Source organism: Schistocerca nitens, chromosome 4 (assembly GCF_023898315.1).
Source record: "Schistocerca nitens isolate TAMUIC-IGC-003100 chromosome 4, iqSchNite1.1, whole genome shotgun sequence".
NCBI classification, from domain to species: Eukaryota; Metazoa; Arthropoda; class Insecta; order Orthoptera; family Acrididae; genus Schistocerca; species Schistocerca nitens.
Window position 1 is genome coordinate 652,797,706 of NC_064617.1, and position 19,419 is coordinate 652,817,124.

The 19,419-nt window shown below is 45.3% G+C and overlaps 1 protein-coding gene across 1 annotated transcript in view; it reads right to left on the reverse strand.

The window, feature by feature from the left end:
- LOC126252485 (D(2) dopamine receptor-like) overlaps positions 1-19,419 on the reverse strand; it is a 173,792-nt gene that overhangs the window by 146,553 nt on the left and 7,820 nt on the right. The window contains exon 2 of the mRNA XM_049953380.1: positions 6,752-6,938. Within this exon, the coding sequence (XP_049809337.1) occupies positions 6,752-6,938 (187 nt within the window). The remainder of the gene's footprint in view (positions 1-6,751; positions 6,939-19,419) is intronic.

Below are 19,419 nucleotides of genomic sequence, written 5' to 3' on the forward strand. Positions count from 1 at the left end.
TCAACACAAATACGCATCTATCCGTGGTGACCATGTCGTTTTTCTTCTGCACGATGTTTTCTACTAGGAGAACAATGCAACGTATCACACCGCCCCTAATGTACGTGCGCGGTTCGAAGAGCACAAGGATGAGTTTATCTTCCTCCCTTGACCACCAAACCTATCGGGTTAAAACCCAGTCGAGAGTTGTGGGACAACTTCGATCAGGCTGTTCGAGCCATGGACCTCAACCGAGAAACCCAGCACAGCTGGCCGCGGCTTTCGAGTAAGCATGACTCCGAAACCCTGTCGTTACCTTCCAGAACCTCAATGACCCTCTTCCTGCAAGTCTTGCAGCGGTCGACACTGCAAAAGGAAGTTACCCTGCCTTTCGATATGTGCTCACATTAATGCCAGTCCCTGCACCAGCCACTCTTCAGTTCTTTCTGTATTTCACTACAGACTTTTGGCGTAGCAGCCTTCCTATACACAACGGCGTTGTCTGCAACATGTTTCACAGAGCTTCCGATGTTATCCATCAAATCATTGTCGATATTGTAAACCGTAGTGGTCATGTAACGGATCTCTGGGCTACTCCAGAAATTACCTTTGGATTTTGTTCATTTGAGAATAGTGCACTGCGTAATATCTCTTAGATAGTCACGTATCTAATTACAAATGTGGTCCGACAGTCAGTAAGGTGGTATTTGGTTCACGTAACGACAGTGCGGAGCCGTGCCGAACGTCTTCCTGAGGTCGACGAACACGGCAGCAGGCTAGATTCAATTCTCGTACGAAACACTGCAGTTCACGGATGAACACAACGAGATGTCTTTCGCAAGATCTGTCTTTGCAGAATCCATGTTGCTTTCTACAGAGGTTTTCGTTCTCCAGAAACATTATAATGCGTGAGTACAGAACATGTCCATAATTCTACAATAGAGTGACGTCAGCAATCAGCGATATGGTCTTCCTACACGATCATATTTATTGCTTATCCCTGATTAAGTGAGAGCTCATTTTTTTCTTTGAGGTGAGTCCAACTACAAAACAGAGAGACAAATAAAAAGAATGAGCAAAAAACAGAGCGTAACTTCGATGTACGTTATTTCTTGTGTGGTGCTTCGTTCCGGCGATATTTGTGCTAAATGCAACAACCATTAGTACTGTACACAAGCGCCAACTACAAATTAAGCCAGCCAGCTACACCTCACATGTACCTCTCACCTACGAGTTACTTGCAGCATACAATCTCATTCTTTCACAAATTATCTTTATCCTCACATTACGCCACAATGGTTCACTCTGTGAAACTGTAACGACTTTGCTTAAGGTTAGAAAACTGCAACAAGTATTCCACCAGAGAGATTGTCACTTGCTTCATTGAGATCAGCGTGGCGGGCTACCAGTATAATACAACATATTAAAATTTCGCAAATTACAAATTATACACTCCTGGAAATTGAAATAAGAACACCGTGAATTCATTGTCCCAGGAAGGGGAAACTTTATTGACACATTCCTGGGGTCAGATACATCACATGATCACACCGACAGAACCACAGGCACATAGACACAGGCAACAGAGCATGCACAATGTCGGCACTAGTACAGTGTATATCCACCTTTCGCAGCAATGCAGGCTGCTATTCTCACATGGAGACGATCGTAGAGATGCTGGATGTAGTCCTGTGGAACGGCTTGCCATGCCATTTCCACCTGGCGCCTCAGTTGGACCAGCGTTCGTGCTGGACGTGCAGACCGCGTGAGACGACGCTTCATCCAGTCCCAAACATGCTGGCCAGGGTAGTTGACTTACACCTTCTAGAGCACGTTGGGTGGCACGGGATACATGCGGACGTGCATTGTCCTGTTGGAACAGCAAGTTCCCTTGCCGGTCTAGGAATGGTAGAACGATGGGTTCGATGACGGTTTGGATGTACCGTGCACTATTCAGTGTCCCCTCGACGATCACCAGTGGTGTACGGCCAGTGTAGGAGATCGCTCCCCACACCATGATGCCGGGTGTTGCCCCTGTGTGCCTCGGTCGTATGCAGTCCTGATTGTGGCGCTCACCTGCACGGCGCCAAACGCGCATACGACCATCATTGGCACCAAGGCAGAAGCGACTCTCATCGCTGAAGACGACACGTCTCCATTCGTCCCTCCATTCACGCCTGTCGCGACACCACTGGAGGCGGGCTGCACGATGTTGGGGCGTGAGCGGAAGACGGCCTAACGGTGTGCGGGACCGTAGCCCAGCTTCATGGAGACGGTTGCGAATGGTCCTCGCCGATACCCCAGGAGCAACAGTGTCCCTAATTTGCTGGGAAGTGTCGGTGCGGTCCCCTACGGCACTGCGTAGGATCCTACGGTCTTGGCGTGCATCCGTGCGTCGCTGCGGTCCGGTCCCAGGTCGACGGGCACGTGCACCTTCCGCCGACCACTGGCGACAACATCGATGTACTGTGGAGACCTCACGCCCCACGTGTTGAGCAATTAGGCGGTACGTCCACCCGGCCTCCCGCATGCCCACTATACGCCCTCGCTCAAAGTCCTTCAACTGCACATACGGTTCACGTCCACGCTGTCGCGGCATGCTACCAGTGTTAAAGACTGCGATGGAACTCCGTATGCCACGGCAAACTGGCTGACACTGACGGCGGCGGTGCACAAATGCTGCGCAGCTAGCGCCATTCGACGGCCAACACCGCGGTTCCTGGTGTGTCCGCTGTGCCGTGCGTGTGATCATTGCTTGTACAGCCCTCTCGCAGTGTCCGGAGCAAGTATGGTGGGTCTGACACACCGGTGTCAATGTGTTCTTTTTTCCATTTCCAGGAGTGTATTTCATACCAGTGAGGGGGGCTAAACTCTTGGACCGTTTTGCTTCCTTTGGTTGTGCTAAGAAAATGTGAATAGTAGTTTACATTTTATAGTGTAAGGGGGATAGGAAAGACTAAGTACTCATAAGTACTATTATTTTTATGTATGACAAGAGACGATAAATCTGTATCTGCATCTGTATCATACTCCGCAAGCCACCTAATGATGTGTGCTTTCAGTACCTCTAATCTCACCAACCCTGTTCCACTCGTGAATAGCGCGTGGGAAGAATGATTGTCGGTAAGCCTCTGTATTGGCTCTAATCCCTCGAATTTTCTCCTCGTGGTCAATACGCGTGATGTATGTGGAGGAGGGGGGGGGGGAAGTAATATGTTATCTGACTTCTCCTGAAAAGTGCTGTCCCGAAATTTCTGTAGTAAATCTCTCCGTGATGCACAACGTCTCTCTTGTAACGTCTGCCAGTGGAGTTTGTTTAGCATCTCCGTAACGCTCTCGCGCCAGCTAAACGATCCCGTGACGAAACGCGCCGCTCTTCGTCGGATCTTCTCTACCTCCTCTATCAGTCCTAGCTGATAGGGATCCCAGATTGATGAACAATACTCAAGAATCGGGTGAAGAAGCGCTTTATAAGCCACTTCTTTCGTGGGATATGGGAAAATGTGATCAGTGCCATCTTCTTGCAGCAAGCTTTAGTAAAATGAACCCTGAGAAACATCGTATATCGAATCAGAAAGCCAGAAATACAGCGCCTTCTAAAGGTGAAGAAATCAGATCTTTAAAAGCTGTATTTTACTAGTGTATAGCAGCTCCCGAGCTGGGGCTGCCAGAAAATCTAAGTACCTCTATGTATATTTTAAATAAATGTGTCTTCAGCTTATTTTTAGTTGTATTCAGACCTTGTGGATAAATCAGAGGTCGTCAAACCTTTTTGTTCGTGTCAACACTGACACCGTGGATCGGCACATCGAGACGCAAATTACCGATCTTGTTATTAACTGGTACGCCACATACATTAGCTTGTAGTGAGCTCCAAACACACTAGATAGATTAAGGACGCGATTTGTTCTCCACCGGCCCCAGAGTACTGATCGCCGTGTCGACTGTTCTCTGCTTCAGACTGCTGAAACCCTCGGCGACTTCAAAGTGGTGACAGTGTAGTTGCCCGACGAAGTGTTATTTTGTTGTCTGTGAGAGCAGATGATTAATTGATTAGTAACAGTAACTGTACATTTTATACATTGAAATGCATTGTGCAGTATGAGACACGATCTCAAATGTTTACTAAGTGTTTTGAATGTCGTTTTTCTTCTTCTCATTGCGTTGTATTACAACAACCTTTATTTAATTTCATACAGTTTGTTACAAAAATGTACCACTTTTGAAGATTACAGTTTCTGTATCGTGCATTCACTAACTCATGTTACTTCCGGTTGGTATACATGTCATAGCAACTGATCGGTACGACACACGAAAGACCATCAGTTGTCAACAGTCGAAGATTAACAAGAAACCAATCCTCCTATCACGTCTCCCCTCCTCAAAACACACACACACACACACACACACACACACACACACATATATATATATATATATATATATATATATATATATATATATACACATACTCACACTCAAAACGACATATCTCTCTGCCCCTGCAACCAGTTTTCCTTGACTGGCGAACTTTTCGCAAGCCTACTGAATTCCTCCAGAAAGCAGATGCTCACGGTTGTAAATATTACCATCAGGTTAATAAGTCATGACTGAAGAATACTGACAGAAACTCTTCACGGAAAAATGGAAAAATCGGCAGTCGTCGACCACAGGGAACACGCGAGGCAGTACTGACTCTACGACTTACCTTAGAAAATAGGTTAAGAAAAGGCAAATCTACGTTTATAGCGCTTGTAGACTTAGAGAAAGATTTTGAAAATGTTGACTAGAATACTTTTACTGAAAGTCTGAATGTAGGATGAGTAAAATACAGGGAACGAAAGACTATTAACAACTTGTGCAGACACCAAACGGCAGTTGTAAGAGTCGATGGACATGAAGCGGAAGCAGTGAGTAAGAAGGGAGTGAGACAGGGTTGCAGACTGTCCTACATTATTTAATCTCTACATTGAGCAAACAGTAAGGGAAACCATAGAAAAATTTGGAGTTCGAATTAAAATTCAGGGAGGAGAAATAAAAACTCCGAGGTAAGCTGATTACACTGTAACTGAAGTAACTCTTTCCCAGAAGTGACTTTGAAAATAATATTACTCTCTGTGAGTGCTTTTGTTTATTACCGTGCAGTAAAACTATTTACTTAAGAAGTTTTTCACGTCCGTTACTAGATTCGTATTATTATAAAATGCGCCTGTGAACCGCGGGCCGCTAAAATACGTAATTCGGGTCTTATGCGGCCCGCGCACCTCAGTTTGACGACTATTGCGCTAGATAATGGCATTGTAATTACAGCTAGTTATTTATTGTAATTATTTTTGTGAAGACCCACCAATTTATGAAATTTTTAGCATGAGTTATGTTTTTAGAGTATATCAGTGAGATGAACTTGCATTTTTAACGAAAATTCAGTCTCAATTTATTGTAATTTGCTATTGTAGAATGTAAATGTTACAATGCGACCCAAGATAATTCTGTGAGCAAAGATAGTTCTAGTTTTGAACTTTCTTTTGTAAGAAAATATAGTTAATTTTCAGTATTTTTCTGTCAAAGATGCCTGTTTCATAATGTTTCCTCGTTTAGTTCGTGATCCATTTTGCTGAATGAGTTTCTTGGTCGTTCAACTGTACGTTCTTTCACAAAGCAATCGTTTTTAATTATTAAACTCAGCTGTCTTAATTGTTACTTTTCATGTGCACAACTTTTTTTATCGATTTCAGAGTTGCAGAACATCGTCAGACATCCATATGGCCCTCCAGTCAAAATGTCAGGAACGTGCGTGTTAATTGCAAGCAATGAACAATAGTTTGTGGCGTATATTTGGCGTTTAGTGGAGATCGTGTCCTTTCAGATGGATAATTTCCATTTTTCACGTCAAAAACTACGAACTGCAGGCAATCCTAATTACATCTGTATTAACTGTATTACATGTGATGAGAATTTTTATTGTTTGCTCTCAATGAATATATCTGGATTTTCACAGTAGATTCAGTACTTTGTCAGTTAGTACTTTAGCAGTGAGTACTTTTGCAGTGTGTATAGCTACCCATGCAACAATGCAGTTACGTGGCAGGGTAATTTGTGCGAAGTGGTCTTCGAAATAATTTACGCTACTGATCATACTTAAATGGACAAACCTTGCTAAAACAGAAAACTTTTTGTTAAGCCGTTGTACTGTGTAGAATAATTAATCATAAAAATAACTGCAAGTACACTACTGGCCATTAAAATTGCTACACTAAGAAGAAATGCAGATCATAAACGGGTATTCATTGGACAAATATATTATACTAGAACTGACATGTGATTACATTTTCACGCAATTTGTGTGCATAGATCCTGAGAAATCAGTACCCAGAACAATCCCCTCTGCCCGTAACAACGGCTTTGATACTGTGAGGACGGGGCGTGAGTCGTGCTTGGGTAGCTCAGTTGGTAGAGCACTTGCCCGCGAAAGGCAAAGGTCCCGAGTTCGAGTCTCGGTCCGGCACACAGTTTTAATCTGTCAGGAAGTTTCATATCAGCGCACCCTCCGCTGCAGAGTGAAAATCTCATTATGTAATCACATGTCAGTTCTATTATAACATATGTGTCCAATGAATACCCGTTTATCATCTGCATTTTCTTGGTGAAACATATTTAATGGCCAGTAGTGTATTTGGGGTGCTAAGTCTTTAGTGGGTGATCGTTTTAATGTCATTTCTCACATACACAGCTAGATCTAATGCCTGTGTAAGGGCAGAAGTGTCCGACTGACCTGGTGCTGCGCATCCACACCGCCCGTCAGCTGACTGTGGCGGCGCGCGATAACGCACGAGATGCGAGCGTACACGTACAGCATGACCGCCAGCGGGAGGTAGAACGAGCCGGTCGCCGAGAAGATGACGTAGCCTTGGTTGCGGCTGTAGCGACACTCCGTCTCCTTGCTCTGCGTCTTGTCGTACCTGCGAAAGCGACAGACAGTTAACGCATAAGTGCATGTGCAGTGCTGAATCACGCTGTTATCCTACTAACTGGATGGGTGTCTCTTAAACGGATACCAGTCAATATCCGTCAGTATCTGATGTGTTGCTATCTACAGTATTTCCCACTCCTGGTAAAGGATACTTGCCGTTCACAGAGTGTACAGAACAGTCGAAACATTCAATTACCCTCCAAATTTATAAATATTAAGAGCTCAGGTGGTAAAGGAGGCCGTGCTGATAGGTGGAAGAAAAATATTGAAATCTTACTATCCATTCTACATCTACATACATACTCCGCAATCCACCATACGGTGCGTGGCGTAGGGTACCTCGTACCACAACTAGCATCTTATCTCCCTGTTCCACTCCCAAACAGAAAGAGGGGAAAATGACTGCCTATATGCCTCTGTACGAGCCCTAATCTCTCTTATCTTATCTTTGTGGTCTTTCCGCGAAATGTAAGTTGGCGGAAGTAAAATTGTACTGCAGTCAGCCTCAAATGCTGGTTCTCTAAATTTCCTCAGTAGCGATTCACGAAAAGAACGCCTCCTTTCCTCTAGAGACTCCCACCCGAGTTCATGAAGCATTTCCGTAACACTCACGTGATGATCAAACCTACCAGTAGCAAATCTAGCAGCCCGCCTCTAAATTGCTTCTATGTCTTCCTTCAACCCGACCTGATCCCAAACACTCGAGCAGTACTCATGAATAGGTCGTATTAGTGTTTTATAAGCGGTCTCCTTTACAGATGAACCATATCTTCCCAAAATTCTACCAATGAACCGAAGACGACTATCCGCCTTCCCCAAAACTGCCAATCCGTCTTCCCCACAACTGCCATTACATGCTTGTCCCATTTCATAACACTCTGCAGTGTTACGCCCAAATATTTAATCGACGTAACTACTAATGGAGTATTCAAACATTACGGGATTCTTTTTCCTATTCATCTGCATTAATTTACATTTATCTATATTAAGAGTTAGCTGCCATTCTTTACACCAATCACAAATCCTATCCAAGTCATCTTGTATCATCCTACAGTCTCTCAACGACGACACCTTCCCCTACACCGCAGCATCATCAGCAAACAGCCGCACATTGCTATCCACCCTATCAAAAAGATCATTTATGTAGATAGAAAACAACAGCGGACCTACCACACTTCCCTGGGGCACTCCAGATGATACCCTCACCTCCGATGAACACTCACCATTTGGACAACGTACTGTGTTCTATTACTTCAAGAACCAAGAGGAAAGAATAAGATTGTAAGACAAAGAATGAGGTTTTCGGATTAAAAAGAGTGCAAGGCAGGGACATAGTCTTTCGCCCCTACTGTCCAGTCTATACACAGAAGAAGGAATGACGGAAATGGAAGAAACGTTCAAGAGTGGGATTTAAATTCAATATGATATCATTCAAAGTTTCGCTGCAGACACTGCTATCCTCAGTGAATGTGAAAGAGAATTACAGGCTCTGTAGGATGGAGTGAATAGTCTAGTGAGGACAGTATACGGTCTGAGGCAAAAGCGGGAAAAGACAAAGATAATGAAATGTATCATAAATGAGAACAGCGTGAAGCTTAACATCAAAATTTGTATTCACGAAGTAGACGAAGTAAAGGAATTCTGCTAAATTGAAAGCAAAGTTACTCGTCACGGTCGAAGCAAGGAAGACATTAAAAGCAGACTAAGCGCAGAGAAAGAAGGCAGTCCTGGGCAAGAGAACTCTACTAGACTCAAACATTGGCCTTAGTTTTAGGAAGAAATTTCTGAGAATGTACGTTCGTAGCACAACACTGTATGGTAGTGAATCACGGAGAACGGGAAAACCGGAAAGGAAGACAACTGAAGCGTTTGAGATGTGCAGTCAGGTGGACTGATAAATCTATGCAGAATCGGCGAAGGAACTTATGGACGACACTGACAAGAAGGAGGGGCAGCATGTTTTTTTTTTAATCATCCGTTTTCCTACTGGTTTGATGCGGCCTCTCCTGCGCTAATCTTTTTGTCAGAGTAGCAACTACATCCTATATGCTCAATTACTTGCTGAATGTATTCCATGCTGTGTCTTCCTCAACAGTTTTCAGACTGTAGCACTCACAAGATGATAGGACATATATTAGGGCATCCGTGATATTAGAGGGAACTGTAGAAGATAAAAAAGAGGTTGGAATAAATCCGAGAGATAACCGAGGACATAGGTTGCAAGTACTACTCTTAAGTGATGAGGGAGGCGCAGGAGAGGAATTCGTGGCAAGCCGCATCAAGCCATTCAGAAGACTGATGGAAAAAAGAGTTATCCACTTAACATTACTGTCAGAGATGTGAGCTGTGGGCTTTATATGTTGATTTGTACATACATTTACCTCGAATCTTGATAAAACAGTCACCCCTTTTACCAGAAGTAGCGCCGCTTACCTTTAACAACAAAAAGATAGCTGAAAGGATTTATCTTGATACTTGAAAGGAGAGACAGCATTGGTCGTATATTTTTGTTTATTATCGCAAAATCGATTTTCTGTCACTTAGTGACCATCTTCAGTGCTGTAATATATAACTTCAATTAGTAAGCACTGGTGTCAATAAGCTTACGGCCGTAAGCTTTTTGACACCAGTGCTTACTAATTTAAGTTATACACTCCTGGAAATTGAAATAAGAACACCGTGAATTCATTGTCCCAGGAAGGGGAAACTTTATTGACACATTCCTGGGGTCAGATACATCACATGATCACACTGACAGAACCACAAGCACATAGACACAAGCAACAGAGCATGCACAATGTCGGCACTAGTACAGTGTATATCCACCTTTCGCAGCAATGCAGGCTGCTATTCTCACATGGAGACGATCGTAGAGATGCTGGATGTAGTCCTGTGGAACGGCTTGCCATGCCATTTCCACCTGGCGCCTGAGTTGGACCAGCGTTCGTGCTGGACGTGCAGACCGCGTGAGACGACGCTTCATCCAGTCCCAAACATGCTCAATGGGGGACAGATCCGGAGATCTTGCTGGCCAGGGTAGTTGACTTACACCTTCTAGAGCACGTTGGGTGGCACGGGATACATGCGGACGTGCATTGTCCTGTTGGAACAGCAAGTTCCCTTGCCGGTCTAGGAATGGTAGAACGATGGGTTCGATGACGGTTTGGATGTACCGTGCACTATTCAGTGTCCCCTCGACGATCACCAGTGGTGTACGGCCAGTGTAGGAGATCGCTCCCCACACCATGATGCCGGGTGTTGCCCCTGTGTGCCTCGGTCGTATGCAGTCCTGATTGTGGCGCTCACCTGCACGGCGCCAAACACGCATACGACCATCATTGGCACCAAGGCAGAAGCGAATCTCATCGCTGAAGACGACACGTCTCCATTCGTCCCTCCATTCACGCCTGTCGCGACACCACTGGAGGCGGGCTGCACGATGTTGGGGCGTGAGCGGAAGACGGCCTAACGGTGTGCGGGACCGTAGCCCAGCTTCATGGAGACGGTTGCGAATGGTCCTCGCCGATACCCCAGGAGCAACAGTGTCCCTAATTTGCTGGGAAGTGTCGGTGCGGTCCCCTACGGCACTGCGTAGGATCCTACGGTCTTGGCGTGCATCCGTGCGTCGCTGCGGTCCGGTCCCAGGTCGACGGGCACGTGCACCTTCCGCCGACCACTGGCGACAACATCGATGTACTGTGGAGACCTCACGCCCCACGTGTTGAGCAATTCGGCGGTACGTCCACCCGGCCTCCCGCATGCCCACTATACGCCCTCGCTCAAAGTCCGTCAACTGCACATACGGTTCACGTCCACGCTGTCGCGGCATGCTACCAGTGTTAAAGACTGCGATGGAGCTCCGTATGCCACGGCAAACTGGCTGACACTGACGGCGGCGGTGCACAAATGCTGCGCAGCTAGCGCCATTCGACGGCCAACACCGCGGTTCCTGGTGTGTCCGCTGTGCCGTGCGTGTGATTATTGCTTGTACAGCCCTCTCGCAGTGTCCGGAGCAAGTATGGTGGGTCTGACACACCGGTGTCAATGTGTTCTTTTTTCCATTTCCAGGAGTGTATATTACAGCACTGAAGATGGTCACTGACAGAAAATCGATTTTGCGATAATAAACAAAAATATACGACCAATGCTGTCTCTCCTTTCAAGTATACACATTATCTGGTCGTAGTGCACAGGACACTATGGAGTCGACAATCAATTTATCTTGATGTTCGATACCACAATGGCAACGATTATGTGCACAATTATTGCGGGCTGTCACCATATTTTTTATTCAGTACAGATTTTGATCAGTCTTGGTTAAAGATAGAAACCATGATAGTAACGCCGCACGATCTAGGTCGCCTTACCAAGGTTCGCGCGGCTTCCCTCGCAGGAGGTTCGAGTCCTCTCTCGGGAATGGGTGTGCGTGTTGTCTTAAGCGTAAGTTAGTTTCAGCTAGAGTAAGTAGTGTGTAAGTCTAGAGACCGATGACCGCAGCAGTTTGGTCCCATTGTATTGTATTGTATTGTATTGTATGGAACTAGGGACCTAGAAACAATGGAGAGGCTTCGTCCCCGCCATAGCCTGCAGTGGTACACAACCCCACAACAGCTACAGTAGTCCACTCACCCCTCCGCCGCCCCGCACCGAACCCAGGGTTACGGTGCGGTTCGGCCCCCAGTGGACCCCCACCTGGAGACTCGGATCGGCTGATGTTATTTGAAGCTTTTCATGAACTTTTAGACTTCAGATACATATTTTAATGATTATTGGTGTTAATAGTTACTGTAAAAGTAATTTATTAATGGACTTTCATCCATCTCAGCCTTCTTTTTGTGTTCTTGACTCGAGTATGTGTTGTTAGTGAGCGTGTTTACCTCGTTCACCGCAGCTGTGTGTTTGCATCTTGCGGCGTGCAATTGCAGCTGTAGCGGCTCTAAAACGACGCACTGACAATGTTGTTTGTGCACTGTAATTCGGTTATTGGTTTCCAATGATGTCTCCTGCTGTTTCTGGTGAAATAACGGTTTAATACACTTTCGGAATCTTTCGCTCACCGTCTTTTATGAAGTTGTTTGTACGTTGTAGTCATTATTTAAACTTAGTACAGTAGTTTTCAGCCGCCGTTTCTTACTATTTCAAGTGAAATATTTCAGTAGGAACTTGCTTTGACTGTGTTTAATTTTGTCGAGTGTTCCGGTGGACGCCTGAATTTTTGGTTTTGGATAAGAAATTGTGGGAATTTTTGTAGTATTGGTATTAGTTGTGATTTAGTAGTATTAATAGAAGTAGTTGCTTTCTTTGTAGAGAGCGAAATTCGAGACCTCTATTGTAAGGTCTTTAAGTCATTCTACCGTTGTAATTGAATTTGTAAGAGGGAAGACGTTCGTTCTGGTCCGTGCGCTCCCTGCCCCCAGAGGCCACGCACTGACTTACGAGACGGCCACACGATAGCCGCAGGAGCGGTCACGTGCTTCCTATCACGTTGGGAGTACTCGCTGCCCGCTGCCTTCCTCCTTCGCACCCCCGGCGTACGGATACCCTTTGTCGTTGAACACGAACTGCTTCAGGAGTTGCTGCATCTCGTGTTGCGAAATATTGTCATATACATAACATGAAGATGTCACAGAAAGTAAATGCACCACTGCACAAAGAGAGAGAGAGAGAGAGAGAGAGAGAGAGAGAGAGAGAGAGTTTTGAAGGTGATACGAGAATATTTAAACTATTACATGTTTTATTTCGAGGAATACTACCACCACCGTGAACACGGATAGCTTTAGCAGTTACTAAATCCAATTGAATATGTCCCTAAATCCACTTTAAAAAAGATCACTGCACAATAGTTTGCCTCAGTTTTGCTGTGTATACCACCACATTTAAACACAGACTCTAGAAAGATAGTGGGGCACTTGTGAAACCTCTAAGTCTTCGTCCTCTAATCCGGAACATTTGCATGGATAAACAAATTCGTTGCAGTGTTTAACGTCTCAGTACATTTGAAACTGTTGTTTTGAAAATTTTGTATCAAATACACTGGCACTCAACACACTGCGCTGTCTTCCCAGGTGCACGTGGAATGGAAATACATTACGGTATAATACACAGACAAAAATACATCGCTAAAATAAATGATCGCAGATACACCGCGTCAAAACTCTGAATACGATCCTCCATCATGTAAAAGAAATATAAATACACAATTACAGTAGTTTGCTACACCAGGCACGGTCGTAACTGGGGTACCCGCACAGCGGTGGCGCGTCACTCAGCGGCCGCAGCTCACTATACAGTGTGGTCCACTGATAGTGACCGGGCCAAATATCTCACGAAATAAGTGTCAAAAGAAAAAATTACAAAGACGAAACCTGTCTAGCTTGAAGGGGGAAACCAGATGGCGCTATGGTTGGCCCGCTAGATGGCGCTGCCATAGGTCAATCGGATATCAACTGTGTTTTTTAAAATAGGAACCCCCTTTTTTTATTACATATTCGTGTAGTACGTAAAGAAATATGTATGTTTTAGTTGGACCACTTTTTTCGCTTTGTCACAGATGGCGCTGTAATAGTCACAAACATATTGCTCACAATTTTAGACGAACATTTGGTAACAGGTAGGTTTTTTAAATTAAAATACAGAGCGTAGGTACTTTTGAACATTTTGTTTCGGTTGTTCCAATGCGATACATGTACCTTTGTGAACTTATCATTTCTGAGAACGCATGCTGTTACCGCGTGATTACATATAAATACCACATTAATGCAGTAAATGCTCAATACGATGTCCGTCAACCTCAATGCATTTGGCAATACGTGTAACGACATTCCTCTCAACAGTGAGTAGTTCGCCTTCCGTAATGTTCACACATGCATTGACAATGCGCTGACGCATGTTTTCAGGCGTTGTCGGTGGATCACGATAGCAAATATCATTCAACTTCCCCCACATTCCGGGGACGTCAGATCCGGTGAACGTGCGGGCCATGGTATGGTGTTTCGACGACCAATCCACCTGTCATGAAATGTGCTGTTCAAGACCGCTTCAACCGCACGCGAGCTACGTGCCGGACATCCATTATGTTGGAAGTACATCGCAATTCTCACGCAGTGAAACATCTTGTAGTAACATCGGTAGAACATAACGTAGAAAATCAGCATACCTTGATCCATTTAGATTGCCATCGATAAAATGGGGGCCAATTATCCTTTCTCCCGTAATGTCGCCCCATACATTAACCCGCCAAGGATGCTGATGTTCCACTTGTCGCAGCCATCGTGGATTTTCCGTTGGCCAATAGTGCATATTATGCCGGTTTACGTTACCGCTGTTGGTGAATGACGCTTCGTCGCTAAATAGAACGCGTGCAAAAAATTTGTCATCGTCCCGTAATTTCTCTTGTGCCCAGTGGCCATGCAATTCTGGTGCATAGAAATATGGTACGAGTGCAATCGATGTTGATGTAGCATTCTCATCATCGACGTTTTTGAGATTCCAGATTCTAGGGCAATTTGTCTGCTACTGATGTGCGGATTAGCCGCACAGCAGCTAAAACACCTACTTGGGCATCATCATTTGTTGCAGGTCGTCGTTGACGTTTCACATGTGGCTGAACACTTCCTGTTTTCTTAAATAACGTAACTATCCGGCTAACGGTCCGGACACTTGGACGATGTCGTCCAGGATACCGAACAGCATACATAGCACACGCCCGTTGGGCATTTTGATCACAACAGCTATACATCAACACGATATCGATCTTTTCCGCAGTTGGTAAACGGTCCATTTTAACACGGGTAAAGTATCGCGAAGCAAATACCGTCCGCACGGGCGGAATGTTACGTGATACCATGTACTTATAGGTTTCTGACTATTACAGCGCCATCTATCGCAAAGCGAAAAAAGTAGTCCAACTTAAACATTCATATTTCCTTACGACTACACGAATATGTAATAAAAAATTTAAGAAAAAAAACGCAGTTATTATCCGTTTGACCTATGGCAGCGCCATCTAGCGGGCCAACCATAGCGCCATCTGGTTTCCGCCTTCAAGCTAGACGAGTTTCGTTCTTTGTAGGTTTTCCGTTTGATTCTTATTTCGTGACATATTTGGCTCGGTCACGATCACTGGACCACCCTGTAGAGTGTTGAGCACAACGGAAGCAGGTTTTTTTCCAACCGGATCCACGAGCGCGCGAAAACCGTAGCCGATCAGACCAGCACCAAATTGTGCTGCGTGCTCAGACCACTATTCATCTCCAGGTGAGGTAGAATGCCGCACTACTATTGCCTCCATAGATAAAACAGCGGATGGAAGGGGTATAGAGCTTATACAGGGTGTTACAAAAAGGTACGGCCAAACTCTCAGGAAACATTCCTCACATACAAATAAAGAAAGGATGTTATGTGGACATGTGTCCGGAAACGCTTAATTTCCATGTTCGAGCTCATTTTAGATTCGTCAGTATGTACTGTACTTCCTCGATTCACCGCCAGTTGGCCCAATTGAAGGAAGGTAATGTTGACTTCGGTGCTTGAGTTGACATGCAACTCATTGCTCTACAGTACTAGCTTCAAGCACAGCAGTACGTAGCATCAACAGGTCAGTGTTCATCATGAACGTGGTTTTGCAGTCAGTGCAGTGTTTACAAATGCGGAGTTGGTAGATGCCCATTTGATGTATGGATTAGCACGGGGCAATAGCCGTGGCGCGAATCGTTTGTATCGAGACAGATTTCCAGAACGAAGGTGTCCCGACAGGTAGATGTTCGAAGCAATTGATCGGCGTCTTAGGGAGCACGGAACATTCCAGCCTAACACTCGCGACTGGGGAAGACCTAGAACGACGACGACACCTGCAGTGGACGAGGCAATTCTTCGTGCAGTTGACGATAACCCTAATGTCAGCGTCAGTGAAGTTGCTGCTGTACAAGGTAACGTTGACCACGTCACTGTATGGAGAGTGCTACGGGAGAACCAGTTGTTTCCGTACCATGTACAGCATGTGCAGGCACTATCAGCAGCTGATTGGCCACCACGGGTACCTTTCTGCGAATGGTTCATCCAAAAATTTGTCAGTCCTCATTTCAGTGCAAATGTTCTCTTTACGGATGAGGCTTCATTCCAACGTAATCAAATTGTAAATTTTCACAATCAACATGTGTGGACTGACGAGAATCCGCATGCAATTGTGCAATCACGTCATCAACACAGATTTTCTGTGAACGTTTGGGCAGGCATTGTTGGTGATGTCTTGATTGGGCCCCATGTTCTTCCACCTACGCTCAATGGAGCACGTTATCATGATTTCATACGGGATACCCTCCCTACCTGTGCTGTTAGAACATGTGCCTTTACAAGTACGACACAACATGTGGTTCATGCACGATTGAGCTCCTGCACATTTCAGTCGAAGTGTTCGTACGCTTCTCAACAACAGATTCGGTGACCGATGGATTGGTAGAGGCGGACCAATTCCATGGCCTCCACGCTCTCCTGTTCTCAACCCTCTTGACTTTCATTTATGGGGGCATTTGAAAGCTCTTGTCTACGCAACCCCGGCACCAAATGTAGAGACTCTTCGTGCTCGTATTGTGGACGGCTGTGATACAATACGCCATTCTCCAGGGTTGCATCAGCGCATCAGGGATTCCATGCAGCGGAGGGTGGATGCATGTATCCTCGCTAACGGAGGACATTTTGAACATTTCCTGTAACAAAGTGTTTGAAGTCACGCTGGTACGTCCTGTTGCTGTGTGTTTCCATTCCATGATTAATGTGATTTGAAGTGAAGTAATAGAATGAGCTCTAACATGGAAAGTAAGCGTTTCCGGACACATGTCCACATAACATATTTTCTTTCTTTGTGTGTAAGGAATGTTTCTTGAAAGTTTGGCCGTTCCTTTTTGTAACACCCTGTATAAACCCTGGTCGTGGGGCAGTCGCTTTCCTTCTGCCTTCGTCAATTCACCTGTGTGCTTGATTGTATGCTTATCAGTCTTCCTAGTCTTCCTTTGTTCGCTTGTGTGCCACTCACTTACAATACAGCATGAAACTTTCGGCCAGTGACAGCATCAGCAGCGGTAGCAACAAATGCCGTCGCCAGGGCGGTCTAACATGTGAGTTAACTGTTCTATTCATTAGGTCTACGTATGTATGCCCCGTAATTTTAGTACCTATCAATCACAGCACTTGTTTAGGTCATTGTCGGTAGAGGCAAATCTCCATACTACTGAGTTTTTCAAAGGCTCATTGCTGCAACTTCAGTGTGTGACGAATTTTTATTGCCTAACTGGTATGACAACATTTCTTTTGTTGTTGTTGTAGCCTTCATTCCTGAGACGTTTGCTAACCCAGGTCGGCAGCTGCAGATTGAGAGACAATTGCAGCAACAGTCTACAGCAATATTAACTGAGTCGGCACTGCAAGAACGTAAGTGAATATATTTTCTATTCTTTTAACATGTGGGCATTAGAGAATTTTTTTTTTGATCGTGCAATGTATTGTGGTTCTAATGATGAGGTCTGAACAACGTATTTATTTTTTGTAACAAGATGCATTCAGTTGCCTGAGAAATATTCTTTTCTTTTCTACGTGTTTCTATGGAAGCAGACGCAGACGTAGAGCCAGGAACGATCGATTCACTCTTGTAAGTAGCAGAGTACGATTTACAAATTCAGTGTGTTTCACATATAAGTAATCTCAGTGAGCTCGAGAGTACGATTGTCCGTTTATATTTCAGTGAGTCAACGAAAACGATTTTACAGTAGGATTTTCAGTGTTTATGTCTCTAACATTTTCAAGAAATAATTATGTTCAATATCTTATAGTTGCAGATAGCGAGGGTGAAATACCAGAGAGGGTGCATGAGGTGGCTGCTGCTGCAGAGGATACTGAAAGGCAGGGTCATCTTGCCCTTTCGAGGGAGGATGATGAGATTATGGGTTGGATGGGAGAGCTACTCAAAATGTTCAAATATGTGTGAATTCGTAAGAGACCAAACTGCATACGTTATCGGTCCCTAGACTTACACACTCCTTAAACTGAGTTAAACAGACTTACGCTAATTGCAACACACACACCCATGCCCGAAGGAGGACTCGAACCTCCGGCGGCAGTGGCCACGCAGCCCGTGACTGGACGCCTCAAACCGCGCGGCCACTCCGCGCGGTAGAGAGCTACTGGAAATCCCGACTTGACTGCACTATTCTTGGACCCAGAGAAGAAAAGGTGACTGCAATGCAACCGTTGTCACTACAGCTTATAATTGTTATTATTCTGAAATGTTATTGTAATCTGTTTACAGCATATTTTTTTTCAAAACTCTTGAGCGTTGAACTTATTTTTTTTTCCGCTGCAGCCCCGGCCCCCGCTCCATCGCGTACCCCCTGGCGTCCACGGGTGGTACAGTCGAAAGTAGCAGAAGAAAAAGAAGAAGATTAGTAACAATCTCGCTCCTCCCCCTCCCCCCCCCCCCCCACGCACAATCTGGCTTTGGTGAAGGCCCCGGCATGCAGCAGCTGCATCGCTGGACACCAATGCCGCAACCAGCATGTTTCCTCCGGCCCTCTCTGACGCCACTTCATCCTACTGTACCTCTGGCAGGTCGTCCTCGTCGGCAACAGAAGTTACGTGTGCCTCAGCGTGTACCCCTGTGCACCTCGCCGACTCCAACGTCGACAGGATGGACATCGTGCGGCTGGTGCCGGCGGAGGTTCGAGTCCTCCTTCGGGCATGGGTGTGTGTGTGTGTGTGTGTGTTTGTCCTTAGGATAATTTAGGTTAAGTAGTGTGTAAGCTTAGGGACTGATGACCTTAGCAGTTAAGTCCCATACGATTTCACACACATTTGAACATTTGGCAGACACCATCATCCTGTAGTAGTAGTAGTAGTAGTAGTAGTAGTAGTAGTAGTAATGTAAAAGATCCTGTGGGTAGCGGCACTTCCGTCTCCCGTCCTTTTAGCGAAGGACATCAGGTCATTGATACAATACAGCAGTTAGAACACTCAGTGATTGCAGACGCCTTTGATGAGCGAATCTTGTTCACAAGGATCGAGAATACGGCAAGAGGGTACTGCGACCCTGTTGGGTTTCTAAGGGCATGCCTTCCTGTCCTGGAAACGGAGTTCTGCAAATTATCCAGCCATGAAATGCAGTGCGGTGCTCTGCGTCGGACTATCGCACCCCCCAAAGTTGCCTCAGGCATAAAAGAGACTAGCCTTCATTATCTTTGGGGAGGAAAATGGCGTCAATCGTCGAGGGATTTCGTGAATCCACCTCCACTGCTATACTGGCCCAGTTTCCTAGGATAGAAGTGAGAGGGTCAGCTTAAGTACTCACCTGAATACTTCACCTGGCCATCCGTACACATATCAGCTATATCAAGCTCCCTAAGAATATAACTAATAAGCTGGCATGCGTTAATGTCGAAAATAGAAAGGATCAGGCTTGTTTTGCATGGTCTAACCCGCCTTGC